Source organism: Camponotus floridanus, unplaced genomic scaffold, assembly GCF_003227725.1.
Source record: "Camponotus floridanus strain SB8 unplaced genomic scaffold, Cflo_v7.5 scaffold3, whole genome shotgun sequence".
NCBI classification, from domain to species: domain Eukaryota; kingdom Metazoa; phylum Arthropoda; class Insecta; order Hymenoptera; family Formicidae; genus Camponotus; species Camponotus floridanus.
In genome coordinates, this window is record NW_020229436.1 from 3,719,505 (window position 1) to 3,744,940 (window position 25,436).

The 25,436-nt window shown below is 31.5% G+C and overlaps 1 protein-coding gene across 2 annotated transcripts in view; it reads right to left on the minus strand.

Annotated features, from left to right (window-relative positions):
• The window catches only part of LOC105249188 (neuronal acetylcholine receptor subunit alpha-7), a 182,794-nt gene that overhangs the window by 110,981 nt on the left and 46,377 nt on the right, over positions 1 to 25,436 (minus strand). The window contains exon 2 of one of the 2 annotated variants that reach the window (XM_025410176.1): positions 13,731 to 13,873. The exons of the other annotated variant lie outside the window; for it this stretch is intronic. Within the exon in view, the coding sequence (XP_025265961.1) occupies positions 13,731 to 13,873 (143 nt within the window). The remainder of the gene's footprint in view (positions 1 to 13,730; positions 13,874 to 25,436) is intronic. 2 annotated transcript variants of the gene reach the window in all.

Below are 25,436 nucleotides of genomic sequence, written 5' to 3' on the forward strand. Positions count from 1 at the left end.
ATGATGAATAAACTCATTTATTACATTCGCGTGACTAAAAATAAGAATACGTCATTATTATCTCACGCTAACTCACGCTAACTCACGTTTTGTGTGCTTTATCATAATATAAGTATTAAACGTCTGAATATCATCGTGATTTTTTTTTTAGAAAAAAAGAAAGCAAACAGAAATTAATATAAAAATGTGAAAATATATTACATGATAATTTGTATTCGTAATCCCAGTCATTTAATAACGATTCAAGTGATGAAGTCTATTGAAGAATATCACCGACATATGTGATACTACATCCTCCGTTTTTTCCGCCACAAGCAATTTTTTGGAAATTCCATATTGCATGCCGGTAAAAGGATCGTTACACGTTTACGTAACACCCGATGAAAAAATCAAAGTGCAGATTAATCTATTAAAAGGTAACCTGTAATGAATAAAAGAGCGAAAAAAAAGGGAACTAATCGACGTTAACTTTATTGCCACTGTTATTTATAATAGAATATGATAAACCGCGCGATCTGTCACGATGTGATAATAGCGTGTTCCTACGTTAACCATTCATTTATCTTGTTCGCGATAGTTTGACGCGGTTGCGTGATAGTGATGAATTATTGCACGCGGACAGTTAATTCAACGTGCAACGACGAGGACGGGGAAACTTTTCGCGGCACGTGACCTGCTATAGGAAACGGTAATATGGCTCGCAAAGCTCGCACAAATGCCTCGTATTTCTCTGTCAAATATAACAGATCCAGTTTACGGCCTCCGGCGCGTCTTTGACGCTATGCGTCATTCGCCACTACTGCGGATACGACGACGAGGCGAATTGAATATGAGAGTCGACGGAAACCCCGCAGCTTCCTCCTGCCGTCGTCGTCGTCGTCGTCGTTGCACCCCGGTCCCATTAGCCGGCTTTCTTCCACTTGCGAATTGCATCACGCCGTATGCGAAATCGAATTGCGGCACGCGTACTCCTCGAGAGCTCTTCTATCAAATTTTATGGTAAACGAGTGAAATAACGAAAACCGCAAGAAAAATCTCGTAAATCGCATTTAACGCAATAAGCTTTAATTTATTCCAATTTGCGATTTCAAAACAATATTATTATTCTGCAAAAATATATGTGATAATATGAGTAAAGTTTATATTTTTTGAGCAAGCAAATAATCCAATATTTATTGTATAAAATTTTCTGACGAAATTTGTGAAGCAACGATCTGAAAGTTATATTTTAAAATATGGTAATAAATATACAGTGTTTCGGATCGGCCGTACTACCCATTTAAAAACTAGAGAAGTGGTTATTTAAAAAAAGTAACATTTTTTTTATAAATCGGGTGCGCTCTATCGAATGGTGATATTTTCAACTTCTGGTTCCGGCCGGAAATAGGCGATTCAGACCGGAAATGCATTTTTTTAAATGGAACCTCCTATTTTTCATTGCATATTCTTGTAGCTTACCCTTCTTAATTTTACATAAAGCATAAAACATCTTGTAAAATATTCATTTTTCGATTATCTTACCAATATACTTTTATGTACCAAATAATGAGAGGAATCAATTGATGTAAAGAAAACACATAGTTGTTTCTAAGAAAAAATATGTAATTTGCAATTAACAATTCCATATTTTTTTTTTAAAACAACTATGTTTTCTTTACACCAATTGATTCCTCTCATAATGGTACATAAAAATATTAAGGTAAGATAATCGAAAAATGAATATTTTACAAGAATATTTTATGGTTTATGTAAAATTAAGAAATGATTTCAAACCTCATAATTCGAAAAGTACTTTATGGAAAAATAATTTATTATAGTGTTTTGAAAAACTCTCGAGGTAAGTTACAAAAATATGCAATGAAAAATATGGAGTTCCATTTAATAAAATGCACTTCCGATCTGAATCGCCTATTTCCGGCCGGAACTAGAAGTTGAAAATATCACCATTCGATAGAGCGCCCGATTTATGAAGAAAATGTTTTTACTTTTTTGAAATAACCACTTCTTTAAATGAGTGGTACGGGTGGACTGAAATACCCTGTATAATAATCAGAATTACATATACGATTTATCTCAAGACAATTTGTAATTAATCGGGAATTTTTACAATTTTTCCTTTTCTTTTTACATATTTATTTGTCATATTATCATCCGGAATATTTAAGCCATCTATGTTATATCTTGCGTTATTTCTAAAAAGCTTATGCAATGCGCATGCAAATTTGCATCTACTATGCAAATTTCATCGAGCCACTCGCTCTTATTTTTGCCCAATCGCGTTTAGCACGTCCCGGCTTAACCAAGGATTTACAGATCGCAAAACCCTCTTTTGGCAGATACTTCCGCAGCCTACTTTGCCAAGGTTTGAACCCTAGTGCCCTTGGGAATAGCCCTTCTTCCTTAAAATCCCTCGAATTTCTCTAAACCGACCGGTCAAACTGGCTTTAACTACTTAAGCTTTCTATTCGGGGTGCTCAATTATTTAGCTTGAATAATTAATGTAATATCGGTTTATTTGCCCTAACATTTTCCACAGCTGTTGCCATAATTGGAAATAAAATTATTACATTTATCACACAACTGTTTTAAAAATCTAACAATAAAGAAGTTTTAATCAAACATAAATATATTTAAATATTTTCCATTTTCCACTCAAAATGTGCCTTTTAAATTACTTTTTCTTTTCATGTTGAGCTTTCTTAGAACTATAGAAATAACATTAAGATAAGTTTAGAAAAATAGTTAAATGATAAGATGAAAAATTGAAACTGTGTTCTCTCTCTAAAGAGACGAAAGTCTCGCGTTTTACTTATTACATTATACTATTACAACACTTATTATATTATATTGTTAAAATACTTTTTCATATATTAAAAAATGTATGTATATACGCAAAGTGTAAAAGAGTCGGGAGTTAAAAGACTATCGCTTTATCTCTAACATTGATTATAGAAACTCATTTTTGTTCCTAACTTTGAAATTCCACGGAAGCAAGAAGAAGTTGTCTGACAGAAAATGGATGTTGGAAAATGCTTTAACTTTGATAAACTATGCCGCAGGATCGTGATGGACTTTGAAAATTATTTTAATTAAGCACTTTCAACGACCATTTAAATTGCGACAAGGAATTCGATAAATCAGTATGAATAACTTTGCAGTTTGTATAACTAATAAGAAATCTTTATATCGATTCTTGAATGCTGTTTCAATATGTTAAAATATCAAAAAACAAAATAGTCAATAAATCAATAATAGTCACCTAACAATAAAATAAATGCAAATTATTATATTGACCTGATTTTAAGTTTTATGCCACGCACAAAGTCACTATGCTGCACTTTTTTTTTAAGAATAACAATCATAAGATTATTAATCATAGATTATATGCATAAAAGATACATGATATTTTAATTCAATTAACAAAAAGAACGATTTATCTTCGTAAATTGAATCGTTCTCTTTTTTCCTTCTGCGTGATTATTTTTGTCTTATTTCGTGAATAATTCATGAGAATCAGAATCTACCCATTTGAAAACCAATGCGCGTATCACAAACAACAAAACCAGCACTTTTTACGCTTAAATCTTCAAACAAAATATTATTCCTGACACGTATTTTATGCTACGATATATTCGAAATTGTTATAGATTATATGTCAAGTTTTTGTAATGCGGATTTATTATGCATCATTCTTATTTTGAAAAAAAAAATAAAAAAAAAATATATATATATATATATATATATACTCATTATAATTATTGTCGTTTTTTTTAAAAATGATAAAACATATTAATTAAACAGAAATGTAACAATTTCAGTGTATTTAAAATTATAATTAAATTATAACTAAATATAACTAAAATTTAAAATTATAACTAAATATAATTTTGTATAACAATAACCAAAATGTATAGCAAGGATTTTGTCATTTAACGATAACTTTTTTATAGATAAAAATATGCAGAAATTACATATACATGCAAAAATTAAATTTAACATATTAACTTGAAACCTGCAATCATAAATTTAGAATGGCAAGTATTTACTCGTTCTCATATTTAGAGCAAAGATGTAATATATAATTTTCGATTTGATTTTCTGCCGAATTCAAAGAGAGTGAATATTCTTATTGATGTATTATTTCATGTTTGTTTGACATGTGTAATCCGCGAAATTGCAAAGCATTCATAATATAAGACCACAGATGGAAGCGGGTCAAAGGTCATGCAAAAATCAATCTAGATTATCCGGCGAAACAATTTTTGCGCTTGCCAAAAATTTATCGCATACGCTTCAAGAGGAGGAGGGATCGATAAATCGCGCGCCCATAAATAATACTGCACATAATAAAACGCAGGATGCATGATACGGTGTTCTGAATTTTCAGACGATTACACTTGCACAGTATTGTGTTAAACTTTTCAATCGCGAATAACGAATTAAATGAAGTATTTTGCAGCTTATCATAAAATTGAATAATAATATGTATTTTATATTGAAAAATGGAGCCGTAAATGGCGAAAATATTCGATTAAGAGTAAAAAAAAAAAAACAATCTTGAGAGTTTTAATCGCAATTTCTCGTTGATGTATAATCGTTGGTACAAATCTTTTTAATCAAACCGCGAAAACAAGATGTTACTATAGGAAACTAGATACACGGTCGGAATAAAATTTCTTGCGAACACGCGAACCAATGTAGCGTATGTGCAATTTCTCCGATGTGTTCCGTGCACGGGGAAAGCTATAACTTAGATCACCGCCGTTTCGAGAATCGCTTCGTAAAGTATAACCAATACGGCAGTATTTCAGAAGCTCTTCGTGAAGAAAGCGTCGGTTGCCGAGTGTGGATGACGTAAATGCACGGAGTATTAATGCGAGGACGTGCCACGGAATCTGGATCTGTCGTAATGATGCATCGTGAATCATGTATGTTTAACGTATGCGCGTAATTTTGCAGTTATGTGAGATGCCTTCGTTACATTCAATAAATGTAATTATGACGGATAAGAAGAGATCATTTATTTCTGAAAAAATAACCGATGTATTAATTTTGATAATTTATAATATATATAATTTCTCTGGAAAATATGCGATTTATAGCTGATAAAGTTTGGAGAACAATTGAAATACATATACTATCTGGTACAAGATTGAAATTTGCAAAACGATTTTATTTTTTCATGTATTTTTCATTCAAGATGTCATTTTTCTAATATCCGTGTATTGCTTCCAGTTATGCCAAAACTCTCCACAAAATTGCATTGTAAATTTGTTTGCAAAAGAACATGCTATATACGATTCTAAGTCCGTTATTAGAAACAGATTCCCTCACCAATTCAATAAAGAAAAGCTAAGACTCCCGCGTCATTACTCTAAAGTAAAATTCGCAATAATGCGTCTGGTAAGGATAAAAAAAGGAAATCAATTGTATCATTTCAGAAATGAATCTATATATGTTGCGAAAGTAATTCTTATTCTACCTTCATTTCCAATTCGATTCCACTAAGACTTTGAGTTATTATCGATTCCGCAATTGCAATTGGTTATTTAAGCCCTGGCTTAGGATTGTAAAGAAGGGTCGATGAAAAAAGAACGATTCATTATTGGTAAAACTTGGTTATAAGGAAGGTGAAGAAAAATGTGAAAAAGATTGAAACTTTTCATATTTATGAAAAATATAATATAGAAAACAATTTTTTATTATTCTCTTTATTACCCACGAGTTACGCAAGATATATAATTCCATTTAGAAAAATTCTTATTACAGTTTATGAATTTATATAGTATTGTCATATTATATTCACAATTATAAAATAAATATATTTATAAAATATAAATGCAAGCCTTGTTAAACGCAAATCCCTTATTCAAATTTGGCAATAAGATAGATTTTAGATAAATAAATATCAAAATATTAATAGTTTTTCGAGCTTGAAATGATGGAAAAAATTAAAGTAGAGAAATGGATATAAATAGAGTAAGTAAACTTATGCTTCATTAAACTTCAAGCGAACTTTGATACGATTTAAATTCGAGACTTAGTTACGAAGAGATTTAATGTCGCCAATTAAAAAATAAGAAATGACTTCTTTCGCTATTCCTTAAGGCTTACTATTTCATTGTTAGATTTAAATAAGAAATATGTTTTTAGTAAAACGACAAGTCCGTATTTATTTTATTATATCGTTGGCGACTCCGCAAGCTTCGTTCTCTCATAAACACGTAACTAAAGAGACAAACACGAGGTAAAATTTACAATGGCCTAAGAATAAATTACGATGCTGCGTGATTCTCGGGACAAATTGCGAAAGCTAGTTATTTTCACATCTAAAGTAGTATACATTCCCTCAGAGCCAATTTGCTAAGCTACACTTATTTACAAGACAAACTCATCGCGAGATAAGGCTAAGCAGCCCTAAGGGAATGTGTGTCGAAATATATTGCGCACATTGACGATAACGCTACGAATTTCCTTCCCGTTCGTCGCTGGAGAAACGTCGGTCGGTGCTGGAACCGCCGCACGTGCACTCACCGTCGAAGAAACGAGATAGTCGGTGCCATTGCAAGTGAGCTCTGAAACTCGGCTAATCTCCAGACTAAGTACTATTCCGCTGCAGAACACTATTGAAACTTAGTCTTGAACAGGCGTACCGGTTCCGTGAGCGAAATTGTTCACGATTTTGTGCGCCATGGCTGCGCGAACACCATGAAAAGGAGAGTACTGCGAATAAGTAATCAATTTCCCTTAATTTTCTTGAAAAGAATTACGTCGCGCAAAGCGGAATGTATTTCTGCGATAAAGTTAGAAATTAACTTCTTCTTTTGTCGCATAAAAATCATATGAAGCGAGTTTAAAAATGGCAAAACAAGATGAAAACAAGACAAACAAGACTGTGTGTATAAACAATAATATGTCATATTGCAAAACGTGGCATTTTATTTTTTGCGATATTTATTCTTCGTGCGTATGTCACAGTATCTGAAATGCGACAGATCGTGATAGATAGTATTACGCAATATATTGTCTTTTATTTAGTTATTAATATTATTAATTTGATTATTAATTTGATTTGTATAATATCGAAAAATATCGAACGTATAAAATTGCATGCTATATTTTAGAATTTTAAAATTATTAATGAATTTTAATAAAACACTAGATAATCCATTTAATGAATACTAAACAAAAATTCGATCTAATTGATATTGTAAAACGTGTTTAATTAATTTAAATAAATACAATAAAAGCGTATCTTAATAATTATTTAAAAAAGCGTATCTTAATAATTATTAATCGCGTAGAGAACAAATCCACTTATTCTTTACGTGTACACTATTATCTACATTCGATAGCCTTGTTGTCATTCGTGTTGTGTCAGTCGACCAAGAAGGTAGTGGTACAAATCATTTTATTATGGTATCTTATTATTTCGTAAAGTATCCTCGCGATAAATACAAAACTTTAAACGCGATTATTCCTTACAATTATTATAATTAACATTCATACGTATTATTCGTAAGCGACGACTATTTATCGAAACGCGATTTGAAGTGGAAAGGAATAATATAGAGATTACAAGAATAATGTATATGCGTATCATATTGCGTAAAATAATATTGATTTTTAATAGTATACTTTAGGACGGTTCATCTCTTAACTAACCATTAACTCGACTCGCGTAATGTAATAATACTCATAATAATGTATAATAAGACTCATGTAATAATAGTTATTAATATTAAAATGTCACGGACATAGAACGATATAGAAAGGTTTGATTTTAGAATCGAGGATAGGAACGTTTAATTATCCAAGTCATATCTAAGTACACATTTTAATATTCAATCTTACAGTAAAAATTCGATGTTTATAAAAACAGTGATTTATAAAAACGCGTATTAAATGTGTTTTATTCGCTCGAAATCTATCACGTGAATAATCGATGACAGCTCTCTTATCAAAATTAATTCAAAATATAAGATATAAATTTAGTATGAATTTATATATTCTGAAACATTTAATAAACATTTTCTTTAACTTTTTTTTTGTTCTAAAACATTTCGGGGCGCGTTTATTGATAACGTGTCCTCTACGTTGGATATCCTCACATTTGGTGACGTAGAGGACACGTATACATGTAATAAAGTGTTACCAAGTAATGTATGGCGTATATTACCTGTTCATTCGCGCGACGAAACTTGAACAGAAAGGTTCCAGATTTATATGTCATGAGATTAGTTTTGAAGAAACGTGATTATTTTTTACTTTCATTATAATTAACTATTCATTTATAAGCGATTTATAAGCGTGTCGAAAAGATCGTAATTAAAATCGTTAATTATTTTTTACAAATGCCATGAGAGTATAATAAAGAAATGCCTGTTTTTAGCGCATCATGAATAGTTTGTCACGCCTTAATTCGGGAGTGCCATGCAAAGTATCACGCGTTTTCGAATCGCAAATAATTCATCGCATTTTAATTAATTCGAGAGTGCCGTGCAAAGTGTCATATGTCTGTTTTTATCGAATCCCATGGTTCATCATGTTTTAATTAATTCGGGAGTGCCGTGCGAAGTATAACACATTCGTTTTCAGTGTGCCACAAACAATTTACGCGCGATGAAAGTTATAGATTACGTTTATACATCATCCTTAATCGAATATTATCCGTACATCTAAGATTGGTCAATTGCTGCCATTCCATTTTTTTAAAGAATTAACTGTGATTGATTAGCTTAAAAATTGTGGAAATTAATAAACTCAATTAAGGATAACGTAAATATAATCATATTTTTACGGACGGAACTTTGAACATTGTCAATATCAGTGCGCGAGTGCAACGAAAGTTCTCATCGCTGATGACCACCCTGATGACAACTTAAAAGGAGGAAGCCAGGGAGGCATCGCACAAATGAGGTGAGTTATAAGTTTTATTTATTGTTTGTAAGAAATTAATTAATTTTATTTAATTTCGCGCAATAATTGTCCATTTTTCTTGTGATATAATATATAAAATATTCTATGCATGTTCATTTTTAAATAATCAAAAATCAAATTGTCAATTAAAAATTAAATTAATTATATTTATCATAAAATATAAAATATAAAAAGGTTATATATTGTAATATTTTCCTACAGATATACAAAATGTTACAATATTGTTTAGAGAGATTTATTTTTAATTATTTAAATGATTCAATAAAAAATTAAATTTTTACTTATCGTGTTTTATAAAAATCTATATCTAAAAATAAAATACTTTTTTTTTTATTAAAAATCTATTATATAAGACGCGAATAAAAAATATAATAACATAAGAGAAATATAGAAAAAGAAAAGGAGAGTCAAAAGAATTTCCTTTTCAAAGAGAACCTTTTCCTTGTCAATAAATAAAAATTTGAGTTTGCAATAAAATAACCGATGCAATGATAAAATAAATATTAGTTATATTTATAAATAATAAATAACAATAGTTAAATCATTTAACATATCTAAAAATTTATTTTTTTATGTTTACAAATATTATTAAATTAAAAGATATAATTGTTCGTCTGAGTTAAACGTAATGAGAATAAATAAGTCTAAATATAACATTTTACAGATCCATTGCTTTTTGAAATGCAATAAGACATAAATAAAAATATATTCTAATTTATGAATATCTATGAATATAAAAGAGAAATGAGATCTCTGAAGCTGATTTGATCGATATTCGTCTGAAGATAATTTCAATAAACGATATCTCAATAACGAGAATTATATGTGGTTTTTGCATATATTTATTTATTGATAATGATGTTTTTATATGCAATGACGTACATATAAGATATGTCTGAATCTTTATGAAAAAAATAGACTGCAACGCTTTTTTCTACTTGTCAGACTAGAGAAAAATGAGGTGCAATATCGCGCGCCACGTCAACTCCCTACAATTAAATTTCCGCCAATTAATTCAGTGTGCGATGACATTAAAAACTTCTTATTGATTGTTTGAAAATAAAGTTAAAGTACGTGCATTATCATAGTATATGCAGGCTCTAAAGGATTTTTTACGATAAAAAAAAAATGTGTGCGGCTAAGTTTTTTTTTTAAACACACATTTATTAAATTAATCTAAATAAATGATCGGCAATATTTTAGATACATATATTTTTCACATTAAACACATTTCGCGTATAAAATAAATATTTCTAGAAGCCTTCTAATAATTTTAGCCACAAAATTACAATCAAAGAACCGTATTTTTTATCAGAATTGTTTTAACAGAATTTTAATTTGGGGCTCGCGTATTGAAATACTTAATGTTGAAAATTAAAAAGTGCTTTCTACTACATTTATGGTAATTACAAGCAATTACAGCAATCTTAAGATGATTTTACATTTTATAAACGAGCCCCTTAGATCGCGTATTATATATGAATATTTGTCTACCTCGACTATGCGACTTTCCAAATAATAGAATAAATTGCTATTTCGCATGTGCACTTTTTATCTCACTAGGCTTTACAAATATTTGCGACAATATGCAATGATACACGAAATATATCCGAAGTACGCAGAAGGAATACGCAGTGATACGTGATACCCGAATGCAGATGCAATAACGTAGACGCAACGGTACGCGGTCTGGATGCAGTACGTGCATAGATACACACACACGCTGATTTATATTCCGCGATGCGAATATCTTTTGAATCATATAAGGACATAACATATTTTAATAATCACTGCGCTATGCACTCGGAGGCGTGTAAACGTGCGACGATTTCAAATAATGTTACCGCGAAATTTTACATTTGCATATGTGGAGAAAACATAACGCTAAGATAAGAGAGTGACTAGAGTGACTACTTTTATTTTGCCGAAAAATAATTGCATAAAATATTATAAGATATAAAATAATTTACATTTATATTTAATTGATATTTATTAATTAATTTATATTATAAGATATAAAATAGGTTTTTTTCTAAGAGAATATATCATTTGTCGTAGAAATGATGATTTTGAATTTTTCAAGGATAAATTAGCGATATTGTTCCCCTCGATATATTCGCCGAAACATTATTATTAGATTCTAATACGAGCACAATGCCACGCGCTCGCCACCTCTTGCCACTCGATATCCTTCTCGGTAGTTTATCGCGCATCCCCCGGCGTTGCGTCGAAAATTGCAGCGTGCAACGTCGAAGATAAACGGCGGTGCAAGAGATGCACACAAACACGTGCACGCTCGTGTACGTTAGTACGCTATTTATATTCGGGATGCACGCATGCACCGCGAGGCTGGCAATATTGCCTTTCCCGATTGAAACAGGGGGGTAGCCGGGGGTGCAGCGAGGCTAGCCACCGTGGCGCCAGACGACTATACGGATTTCGGAAATTAAAAGCTTCCTGTTTCGCGCATACGAGAAGAGGATTTGGTCGTTGTTTCTTTGGGGAAGTCGTGCTTCACCACCGCCGTTTGACCTCTCACCACCGAATCGGCATGAACCGCGGAAATGGAGAGAAAAATGATAGGATTTAACGAGTGTTAAAGATAGCTATTCCAGCGCTTTGAATTATTTCGATATAACTACATCAACTATACAATATCAATTTAAATCTCATTTAGAAAAAAATTAAAATAATGCATTATTAAAATAAATTTAATTTCCCATTTAAATAAAAGGTAATATTATTTAATTGTAACGTATTATTATAGAGATATTAATATAATTAATAAAAGCGTGCAATGGTTCTTGCCATTAAAAAATAATTTAAAAAATTAAGAATATTATACATATATATGATAAATAACGATATTTTTGTCCGCGAATATTTAAATTAATTTAAGATTGATTTTCTGATTTCCTCTTAAAATATGCTTCTAAAGATTTTTATATATAATTAGTAAAATGAAAAGTTCAATTTCTTATCATTTTATACGTCATGTGTTCAATATACAGGGTGTCCCAATTATCTTCCGTCATCTTTCAAAGACAGATTCCTGGGATCATTTGAAGACGATTTTTCCTCAGCGAAAATGTCAATGAAGGATCATTTTTTGCATGCTCCCGATTTTTGTCATCATATATCTTTGCAATTAAGTCTTAAATTAAAACTCAACTAAAGTAAACTCTATTTAAAATTAATCGAATGTGGTTTTGTTAATATTTTATTTCTACAAAGCTTAGTTTACGAAAAACCCCTTATTTTCAATCATTTATAATTCAAAAATTTTTAGTGCCTCGACATTTTCGTTGAGAAAAAATCGTCTTCAGATGATCCCAGGAATCTGTCTTTGAAAGATGACGGAAGATAACTGGGACACCCTTTATAAAAGAAGTTATACAATAGGGATTTAAAAAAAATTGCGGTTATAGAAACGTACTTCAATCAAATTAATCAAAAGAGCACAGAACAGTCGAGATTAGCAATTATCTAAAGGCGATTTCGACGCTATTATCCCGATTTATAAGTCTGCCGAACTAAGCGAGACTTGAATGTCGATCTGTGACGTTGATTGGTGCACGCGATTCATCTACGACTAACTTGGGGCCGAAACTTTGGAATTCGATGGTCTGTACGCTATTTATTACACTGACGTGTCTACGAATCGTAGGATTGCGATAACCAAGCTTAATTTGCTTAAATGTCATTTTTGCTATAAACACATGCATTGCTTATAAAAACATATAATGCGCATACGTCAGTGACGTATGTGCTCAAATCTACTATATATAAAGTATAGTATATATAATCACATAAAGACATACAACCACACACTTTCTTAATAATAGAATCTACGAAATCATAGAGTATCGCGCAAATTAAAGAAAATAAATCCTTCAATCTCTTTTTAAATCTTATAATTGTTATTAATAAAGTGATATTAATAAAACATAAGGTGATATTAATAAAACTCTTCACATATGTTAAACAATCTGAGAACTTTTCATCGAGGGCGAGTTTAATCAATTGTGAAAAGTAAGAAAATTTTACTACAAACATAGTTATTTTTATAACAAAAATCGTAAACGTCAACTATACACGCCTTATTATTTTAACATGCTCAAAAACATTATTCAAGATTTCTAATACGTGAGTGTCATATTATGATGACGCGAAACATGTTTATATGTATGTAGAGTGTATATTCTCTCTCTTATGATACACCTACTTAACGTTTAAATTAAATGTGTATTATTAGTTGTTAATATTAATAACTGCGCGAAATCGTGACACGATAAAATACATTTACGTCTCTAAAATAATACGTTATTAGGAACTAATTTTTTGATTACTTGACATTCTTCTTTAAATTTCAAAAATTGATAGTGATCTCATATGAAAGCTTTTATGTAATCGGATAACAATTAAACAATAGCTAATCAAATTGGTCATCATAAAAATGTACTCGAAAAAAGTTTGCAATGGCTTTTTAGAAAGAAAAGAGACTGGAAAAATTTCCAAAAATAATACAAAAATACAGAAAATATCTGAAGAATATATAAAGATACTTTTTTTATACACCCTTAATTTGATGTTAAAATGAAATACAGAAATATAAATCACATATAAGTAACAAAAGAAGAAGAGATTTTATAATTATTACGATCAAAATGTATATGCGATATGTAATTTATGACGCGAAAAATGTTTTGAGGCGCATTTTTAAGGACCCGAAGAAAAATCAATCTGATGCCGAATGAAAAATGTTGAAGAAAATAGTGTTGGACACTTACGACGTCGATTATTTGCATGAGCGTGAGGCCGAAGCTCAGCACAAGGGGTTCGGACTCGTTGCCCACCGGTCGCTCCAGCACATTGTACGAGTCCAGCAGATCGTTCAGCAGCCGCTTCTCGTGTAAACCGCCACTTACCAGCCCTGCCCAATCACAATCAGTAGTCAATGACAAGTTGCGCGCAATCAGTCGCAACGATCGCCCGTCCTTGTCGCCGATGTCGCATCGCCTCGCTTCGGGAAATAAAAATGCAAGAAATGGGAGCGGGAAAGCATAGGAATGATTAATAATCGTCTCTCTCTTTCTCTCTCTCTCTCTCTCTCTCTCTCTCTCTCTTTCTCTCTTTCTCTCTCTCTGTTCTTTTCTCTATTTTTCTGCCGGTGTCCGAGCAGAGTTTATCTTCTTAGGGCTGTGTGAGCCCAGACCTACCCCAGCTATTTAGTATCTACCCATCCCCGACACTACCGTAACCACCCGATCCAAAGTTCTGGACTACTTTTCGCGAATACATAACTTCGCGAGTACTCTCCTTCTCTCTCTCTCTCTCTCTCTCTTCCAATTCTCGTCTCTCGTCTCTACTCCTCCTCTTTCGTTAGTTCTTCGTCGCTTGCTGTCTTTTCCTCTGTAAATCTCTGTCTTCTTCCCCCTTTCTCGCTTGCTTCCTACCATTACGACCTGCAGTTTATCTTTCTTGAATAAATCACTCCTTTGTCTTTCTTCCTTTATACCACCCCTCGCTTTTTATTAGACGGCTTTTCCTCTTTGTCTACTTATTCTTTTGCTTTCCTCTACTTTTTTTATTTACGTGTAACTTACTTCTCTCTCTCTCTCTCTTTTTCCTCCATCTCTCCCCCTTTCCTTCCTCCTGCTCTCTTCCTCTCTCTCTCTTTCTCTATCTATCTATCTATCTCTCTCTCTCTTCCTTTCTACGTATTTCATTATGTTACCAATAACGAAACGTTTTGTTCAATTAAAGTATGCGAAAATTTATAGTTCATAAAGTTTAGTAAGTTTCAGATAATTCAAGTACTAATAAATTTAAAGTTTTTACATCTTAACGTGTTTATTATATACTAAATAAACTCGATGCATTTAATATAATTATTCTTATAGAGAATAAATACAATATTTTTATTTATATAAAATCTGTTTATTTATATATTTTTATTTAATATTGTTATATATTTGTGGAATATTGAATTTATTCAAAAGGTAAAATATCCTTATTATTGTTATCTCAAAAATACGCTAAATATGCTAAAACAAGTTGATATAAAAATACAAGATTTAACTGGATGCGCTAGGAATTTGCGCTCTATAGTTAATACATTCTAGGCTGAGCGTATTCAACGGATTAAAGCATAAATTAGTGAAATATTCGGCATTGTAAATAGCTATATCGATGTATCAAGGATCTGATACTTGGACCAAAGTTTCATATTGCGGCTGAGAGTTTATCGACACTTATCGACATCTCAGGAAGTAAGATACCGTAAAGTTTAACTAGCTTAAAGCCGAACAAATATAACCTTTCATCAATCATAATCCGAAACGAAAAGTAATGTCAAAAATATTTACATTCAAATATTTAATGATATTACATAATTGTTTGCAATATAACATTGATTTATTTCTATATTTTTATTAGTAGAAAACACATTTATATATAGTAAACGTGTATCATATATATTTTCTAATTTTATTTAATTTTTTTTGTCAAGTTTGTAATTATTGATAATTGAATTCAATAATCAGTTTCTTATAAATAGCTCGATAGTAAAATTTCGAAATAAAATAATTAAAATATATAACGATAAAATATTAAATCGAAATCTTTCATTTTAATTTGCTTGTAAATCGAAAATTACCAATCTTATCTTGACATTGAAATAAAGAAAGGATAAGAAATTTCAATAAGAAAGAATTCTTTCTTATTGAATTCCTATTAAGAATTCTTTCTTATTGAATTTCTATTAAGAATTCTTTCTTTCTCATTCTTTCTTATTTGACTTGTGATATACAAAAAGCAAAAAGAAAATACTTGCAATATACTTCGTACGAATAACGAGAAGTGATATAATTAATGCAAAGTTTTATTCTCGTTGCTAGAATTTCATCGACAACTATAAAATCCGGGCTTGTACTTGGTATCGTTAGCATTTGCGTTTCCGTTGGAGGACGAACGAAATTTGCATTACGTATACGCATTTACATTGTAACCCGCCCACAAAAGTCGAAACAAAGGTGCAAGAATACGAATTTAAGCGGCATGAGGTCAACCTACAGTCGAGAAAAAATATGCGTAATTAAAGCACAAACACATCCCTGCTGTATAAATTCCTTTGCAAAGAGCGCGATAATCCTATGATAATAATCGCGTTTTGAGACAAGCGTCTTTCTTACATTAATCTAATCTATAAAATACTATTGAAGTACCGTATAAAAAAAAACTAATTTTTGCATAATAATTACATAATATAAAGTGTCACTTTAGACTATAATATTTTTATCAATTAAACATTTTGTTCTCTCTCTCTCTCTCTCTTATATTTTGAAAACTAAAAAAATTATGTAATAAATGATCGGAGCAAAGTTTAATATATTTGAGTAAATAGCATTCTCTTGTTTTCTCTATTTTTACCAATACACCTAAGTTTCACGAATGCAAAGTATTAGATACGAGTACATTTCCTTGCGACTGGCGGCATCTCGTCGCATCCTTGCGCAGAATGATGAAAAATGCACGTGCCAGTTTCTTCCCGGCGCTTTCGAGAAATTCTCGTTATCTGCGCGGCATCGCTCCATTTCTGTCGCACATGTAAAGAAAACCACGCCACAACGTAAGCCAAATTGTAAAACTCCTAGACATACGACATCCTTGGGAAATACGATGGATAATTGAATTCATGAATGTTAAAGAAAGAGAAGAATGGGATAAATGCGATTTCAAGACTCATAGGACCGCGTAACAATCGAGTTAGAAAATAATATTCTGCGTTAATTATTTACATTTAAGTGTTATATCAATTATTTAATTCGGAATATAATGATAGAACGGACAGAATATAATTTTTATATAAATATAATTTTTATATAAATATTCGAAATTCTTAAAATAGTATAAACGCAATTAAATTGTCCATTAAAATAGAATTGTATTTGTTGCGGAAACACTCTTTACGTCAATCGATAAACTAGTTTAAAACTTATTTTTGAAAATACAAGGCATTAAAATCTTGAAAGCTAGGAGACATTCTAGCGTACTCTAATCATTGGAGTAACGTCTCGACATTCCGAGTTCCGCGTTGAGGCTGTGGCTTAACGATAACATTTTATCTTCCGGTAGAGTAAGAGTTTTAAGTTTCATACACGGCCATTCACACGGAATTCTGCAGTTACGGTTCTGCGGTGCATTTTATTCCTCTTTCTTCGCGGAAGATCGGATGGTTTTATAACGTCGAGCGCGCATGAAACGAAGAAAGGAATCGCTGACGCGCTCGAACATCGTATGATATTTTTATTCCGGGGAAAATTAATTTCAACCAGTAAAAATGATCATCGAGAAATTTTTTTGCCGATAAACATGTGAGCCATAGATATCTCGATAAAAAAAATATCGTAAATGAAACGAGTGTCTTAGACATTTTCATTTTTTATAGAAGAAAGAAGAAAGAGAAGAAACGTTCATCCATCTATTATTAATAACAACTTCAAATCAAACTTCTAATCAAAAAATTCGTCATCTTTTTGTAGAAGTAAAACTATAAAGATTATATATGAATAATATTTTGATGCGAGTTATTCCAAAATCTTTTTATATTCTTATATAACAACATAAAACTTTTACAATAAATTTTATACAATGAGTATATACTGTTAGAATTAATATATAATTGAAGAAAATATTTATTAATTATAAAATGAAGAAAGAAATCGCTGACGCGCCCGAACATCGTATGATATTTTTATTCCGGAGAAAATTAATTTCAACCAGTAAAAATGATCATCGAGAAATTTTTTTGTCGATAAATATGTAATGTGAGCCATATAAAAAAAATATCATAAATAAAACGAGTGTCTTAAACATTTTCATTTTTTGTAGAAAGAAGAAGAAAAAAAAAGAAACTTTCATCCATCTATTAATAACAACTTCAAATCAAACTTCTAATCAAAAAGTTCGTCATCTTTTTGTAGAAGTAAAACTATAAAGATTATATATGAATAATATTTTGATGCGAGTTGTTCCAAAATCTTTTTATATTCTTATATAACAACATAAAATTTTTACAATAAATTTTATACAATGAGTATACTGTTAGAATTAATATATAATTGAAGAAAATATTTATTAATTACACTGGTCAACACTCAAATTGTTTCCTGACATTTAACATGTATTATCGGTTATATCTAAGGCACTGATTACGAAAAAAATACTAGTGTAGTTGTATCAGCTCTTACTTGTATCTACTTTTTTTATTTATAAGATATTACAATTAACAAATTCTGAAATAGGTTTTCGATATTTTTGAAAGATATATTCGCCACAAATATAACAAAAAATATCTGGATTATGTAAACAACGTCTCCGAGTCGAAGATTATATCGAAAGTTAAAAAAATAATAATTTTGAGTCGAGTAAAACTCAAAAAAACTGCACATGATGTCTAAAGAGGGTAGTCTAAAAATATTAAAAAACAAGAACTGTTAAAAAAAACTACTGTTGTACTCGAAATCAGCACACTTAAATAAGCCCAAAACTGCAAAATTATAAGAGGAAAAAGTTAAAATTATTTTTTTTGTTAACCAGTGTTATATAAGAAAATTTTATATATGATTATATGTGTGTGTGCATATTATTGAAGAAATTGATTTTCTTCTAAAAGAGATTTATGCAGATTTTTTACCGATAAAATCCTATGCAAAAGTTCGCGGAAATTTACATAAAGGATATTAATAATATTCCTACGTGTATGGAAACTGAAACTTTTTATGGTCGGCTTCCATACAATTCTTATTGGGATTTGAATTGTGGTAAGTGCAGGATTCAGTATTCCTCGAGGTATAAATAAAGATTATGTCGCAAACCTTGCCAGGATTACCAGATGGAAGATTTAGAAAATAGATTCGGAAATATTTCTTCACCGGACACACACGGTATCATTCGTGAATAAAAATGTTATATTTGCTCATAGAACGCTTCGTTACACATGACACGGTGTATGTTATGCCATGTAATTGATGAATATCAAGAGAAAACTCACGTGAAAAACTCTTTGTTTGACAACAATGAATAACAATAATGACTTTGTGAGAAATTTTCAAAAGTAGTGTCACATTTTCGACCGAATATTACGATTCTATAGCGTGCATTGTTTTGCGTACTGCTGCAAAAATTATCAAATGTCCAATATATCGAAAGTCGAACACAAAGCAATTTTTAACGTTTTGCAAAACAAATGATCCCTTTTTTATTATTTTACACAGCCAAACACAATCGACAGTTTGACGAATTCTTGAAATATTGACTTTTATTCCCGTCGATAAGAGGAGACATCGTCATGGTACGTGAGATAAATCTGAAGCTATAAAACATCTATGTCTGTACCTTATTCATACCGGATTTTTGCCATAAATCTACACTGCTGTAAAATCTCTGATAAGACGGTGAGCAATAAAATATCATGAAATTGCCAGATTTTTTTTCTCGTTAGACTCCCGTCACATTTTGGAATAGATGTACTATACACTTTGGAACGTGCCATACATGGGATGTTTTTGTTGACGTTGCATAAGAACTATGCGCTATCTTGATATGAATTCGTTGCGCCAAAAATTTATTTAACAAGTTAAACGAATGAAAGATCGCTTCCAAGTTATCTCGTCATTTTAACTTCACATAAAACTTTGTTATAAGCTTATTCTTTTAAAGCGAAACCCTAGTTTTATAGACTACAATCACCGAAATATTTAAGGAGAAAGATTTAAAAAGAAGAATGAAAAGATGTGAATTCCAATTGAAGATAATTTGACTGTAGAGAAGAATACAATTAATTCTTTGATGCATTCCATATACACACACATGCACATTATATGACATGTATGTATAGGATGCATATATGAAATTTACACGAACTATGGAATATCTGGGACTTCGTGAACGCGATCTCGGCAAATACCGCAGAATACACCGAATAATTGAAATATCACAATGGGCGTTGTGCATTGCGATCGCGGCAGATAACGGTCAATGCAAATCGATCTTATGACAATGACTGTTGGTGATTTCGTGTCCCGGGTGCTCGTGTCCCGCAGAGTTTACCTCGACATTTGGGCCTGATTTTGCGGTTAATTCGCACGCAAATTCGCCATCGGGACATAGTCGTCGTTGGTGCTCAGCTGCGTCGGCCGACGTAGATTATGGTCGTTATAGTAAACGTCACAAACGATTATGTGGCGAGACAAATGTTGCGTTTATGCGTATAACTATGCCATTATAAACAGAATTACAAGATAAGAGGCTCCCTTCGGTTTAATTCTAATTATGAGCGCTCTGAAATATCTGAATATATTCATTTCTAATCTAATTAAATGATTTTTTGATACCAGTTTCGCAATTGAAAGAATTATTGCACTATAATTACAGAAATATAATTATTAATATATAAATATATTATTCTTTCTCTCTAATATTTAATGTCTAATATTTAATGACTCATTGTCAGTTGAAAGCGCTAAAAAGAAGCATAAAATGCTGAAATGCTTGTACAAACTATAAGTATAAATTTATCGCACCAAAAGAACACAATGTAATTGCGAATGGTTCACAGGATTAAAAGATAACCGATGTTATCCGCGAACAGTTGTCCTACATTGAGTTTTTAAGCGTAAATAATGTTAAGTGAACGGGGCGATCTGTTATTGAATCGCACTTGGAAAACTAAAAGTGTGCTGACATATATCGATGAATCTTTTTACTTGCTCTAGAGAACTTATTCCTGAAGTTTGCTCGATGTTTCACTAACATCTTTTATATGCATTATAATGCACAACAATGTACAATTTTCACCAGAGACATCAACAAGCACCGTGTCGCCAGCGCCGTAAATTCACATATTAATCCAATAAGTTACAACATTAGTCTCGCATTGAGAGAGATTTCGCGATATTTCAAAAAAATATTTTACCTAATTTATTTCTATTTATAAAAAAATAAATATATATTTTCTATTTATTTTTCCAGTAAAATAGATTTAATATTCAATAATATATTTAATATTTAACATTAAATAATAAGCTTGCGACGACAATACAACTTTAAATCCGGCTAAATCGTCCAACGAAAGCAAAGTTTAATATCAAATATTTCAAAAATATATTTTATGTAGTTTATTTCTATTTATAATAAAATAAATATATATTTTCAATTTATCTATTAAATAAAATAAGGTTTAATATTCAAAAATAATAAGCTTGCGACGACAACACAGCTTTAAACCGGCTGAATCGTCCATCGAAAGCGATGTTTAATATCGGAAAGATTCGATAGCAACTGTAAAATAGCTCGAGTTTCGGGACACTGCGTCAGCTAGATCTCGATTAATCTCATCGTCCAGTTACACGCTTAATTGTCGCGATTGCGGTCGATTCGTTTAATAAATCACAATCGCCAATTTCGAACTCGCCGGACGAGCTTGCGCGATTGCATTAGCATCTCATTACTCTCTCGCAAACATCTATAATGAGCCTACAATAATTGAATTTCCAGGAGTGTATTTTCCCCCGCGAAACCTATGTTTTCGGCGCATCCGCTTGTTCACAGATCAACACGTGTCGTCATCGAGCGAACGTGTCATATGTCTGCAATACGAAAGCAGGATACAATAAAAGCTTGTTACGTGACACAGCTCCTCTCTACGTTGTTTGTTACCGATTACTAATTAATTCGATTATTACTTTTTAATCTCGTCACTACGCGTGGTGAATTTATCTACTGGTTTAATGCCCGTATTGTTAACGTCGCTCGTGTATCAGCGACCCTCTTCCTCGGTTGATTTTACGAAAATTAAGTCTATCTAATTGCAAGAGTATTTAAATTCATATATTTTTACCCGATAAATGCTACTTTTATACTATTTAAATTAAATTAGACCGATTAAAATCTTTATAAAATTTTTACAAACTCTTTTTATATCTTTCAAAATCAGTCAACCTAAATAAAGATCGAAAATAATTACAGTGTTTACTGCCGAAGTTATATAAAGACAGAAGTCATATTTCACGGAATAAAAACGTTACCTTTCTAGACAAGAGCTATGACTCTAAAAGAAACCACCATGCCATAATGCAATCGCTCTCAAAGCCTCCGCACGAACTGTCAATTTCTCTTCCCAGTGCACTTAAACTGGTTGTGAATCCACAAGCTCCGTTGCCGAGCGGAAGTCACGTCCGCGAGTAAAATCGATTAAAAACTTTTCTCACTCTGGGCGCTATGTTGACTCCTATGTTGATTCCTAGAGTTACCTTTCGAGGGCTGCATTCCGAGATTTGCATTCTTGGAATGCGAATTGTAATATTATATACACAATCAAAAAGGATCAACTGGGCTAATAATAATTTAAAAGCTGAACGGAAATATTGAATCGTTGGACTGTTTTTAAAAATTATGCGTTTCTTTTTTTGCAATAATTATGATAAAAATGGTTAAGATAAGCCTCCTTTCAGGGTTTGAATTTTTTTACAAGATTTCGATATGCAAGCTGGAAGTATCTGAAGTGGGAGAGAGATAACATAGATAAATTTGACTTGGATCTTTCTCATGATAGTTGAAAGTCGTCGTAGATTATCTTCTTAGTAAGCATAGGCACTTCCAGATACTTTTTCAACTAAGTTCGTGGCTCGTGTACGGAATTCTTGCCAGTAAACTCGAACCTTCACTATATGCCGCTTGTGTATTACGATCGAGTTCACTTCTTGACGACGAGATCGTGTTTAAAAAACGTGAATATTCTCCAAAGTGGATTTCTAGCTATCGACCTCTAGATAGTTAGAATCAGATGACTAGCGTCGAGATGTGAATAAGCAAGTGGAGAAGTAGTTCACTTAGAAACTGAGATGCGAATTTGCCAAGATTCTTAAGCTCATGATTACGTTTGAGAAAACGTGAGAATAATGATGTTCCGACATAGAATTTAATTAGAAATCTGAGAAAGAGAATAGTAAAAACGAGTAAAACGCGAGAAACGGTCAGGACAATATTATATTTTCGTACTCCAAAAAATGTATTATTATTTTAATTTTCAAAATATCAAAACTTATCGAAAAATATTTAACATTTAATTAAATACAATTTTTAAAAAATGTTAAAAAATTCTATTTAGCAAACATATAAATACAAAAAATATATAATATATGCACTTTCTCTCGAAAAATTATTCTCTAGTCTAATTAATTTAACTTAATTTTTTAGAAAAAATTTTGGAATATTTTATTTGATTTGAAAAATTACATTCTTATTTAAATAATTTAATGTTTGAAGAATTAATTGTATATTTTGTATTAATTTAATTTGATTAAATTATAATATAAAATATATAATTATTTCTTTGCTGATGATAAAACAAATTTTCTGTATTGTTCCTTTCCTCATATTGAGAAAATATCATATATTCTCAATTTCTGCTTTGCAGAAGGTTTTATTTATGATAATATACGTTTATTTCGTCGAAATCATAAACGATGGATAAACATTAGCGATTCATCGGCTCGTACGACTTCCGCGAGATTTCGAGTTTGATGGAGCAATTAACAACTAATTTAATTCCAATCGTGTAGAAAGAGAGCTTTGCAATTAAACAAATCCAAGCAATCAGTACGTTGTTTTAATTATAAGCTACACGTCACCCATCGTCGATGCCAATTATAATTACAACTTGACGCGCACTCGCGCATGCTCTTTTGATTTTAATTAATGCTCTCTATCAATATATTTGCGAATCGAATTTTCATGGAACCATTCGGCAGCTCTTTCGAACTTTTGTGTAATATTACTCTAACAAATCGAGTTCTAGCAATTTTGAATTAATTGATGGAGCACGCAAACATTTATTACAAATATTTGGTTGAACAAATATTATGGTTGAACTCTATATTATATATTGCAAGACTCATCAGGCAATTCGAATCATCTAATCAAGTTCAAACTTTTCAATTAATTAGTTCCATTCATAAACGAAAGCAGTGCGATTTAATTCGAACTGACCTGAGGAGATATATCGCATTTTAAGCAATTCAATTCCGCAACGAATCGTATAATATATTTTGTTCTTTAATCAAGCTTAGCGATGGAAGGTGTAATGTAAATCTACTATCTTTCATCTATATTATTTTATACGAATAATTTTATTTTCACGGTAAACTGTTTGTGGTGAATCAAAAGAGAAAAGACAACAAAGACAAAATAATTAAAAACGACGTTAGTTACAAATTTTGCAAATTTTATAACACACATTTTTCTTTGTGATTCGCTTTTGTCCAATTATCCACATGAGTTTAACAACTCATAGTTGTAACATTATTCATTACACAACAAAAGAGGTAAAGTCTAATGATATAGTCATAAAACGATCGCGCGACAAAAAAATGTTATAATTTTTTTATCGCGCTACACAAATATAAGATACGCATATTATATTTTTCTCGCTGTTACGTTTTATCGTCATTTCATATTTAAATTTATCTTCATTATAAAAATGTCGCATATGTTCTTTATAAATTCAGTATTCCATAATTGTAACAAAACTGTGTTTGTTATTAATTATCGGGAAAAATATATTTAAATTTTCTTTAATTAATTTTTTACTACTTTACCCATCTTTCAGAGCTGGAAAAGAGCACGTTTGTACCAAATTAATTCCGTTCTCGTTAGCGTAGTGTTTGCATGGGTGGTTTGCGATCAGAAACCGATCGGCTTCATTGCCGTTTAATTACTTCCGGGGCTGATAGTTTCGATTGTCGAACATGGGGCGCGATTCTGAAGTCAGCGGCTAATGAAACAAGCAGACGATGGTGCATTATTCTTAGCATAATGGCAAGTCGTACATTTTGCGTTTACGGGTCTGCGAAGATGGAATAAATTAAGGAAGAAGAAGAATTCTAAAATGATAGAAATATACACGATGATCCTTTGCTTATATAAACGTATTCAAAAATAATATTGTTCCGTCTTTATTACATACTAATTTTACATTGTTTCTTCTTTTAATTCGCTCCTGGCTATCATAAATATCATACAATAATTGGTTAATCAAAAGCCAATTTCAAAATTAATTTAATCAAAAGTTAATTTGAAGAATCAGGTAATAGCTCGTTTTTTTCTGATTTATTCTTTCGTTTAACGCCTCTGCGATAATGAAATCGTCGTCATGTCGAGCGAGGAAGATACACTCATGCCTTTGATAATTCAATAACTGGAGCTTATCTTGTCCAGCGGGGGAGCATAAACGTAATTTACGTCTTCAGTGACGCGTGACGATCTGAAGAGCGGCTCCGGAGACCTTCGTCCTGAAAATCCCGCGGGATTTAGACGTTAAATACAGCAGCGGTGCGCCACCGCTTACGATAGGTATCTAGCCGTTAAATAACCCAGCCGGAACGCTTATTCATCGCTACGGGTATTGTATGCCATACTTGACGAAATTACCGACT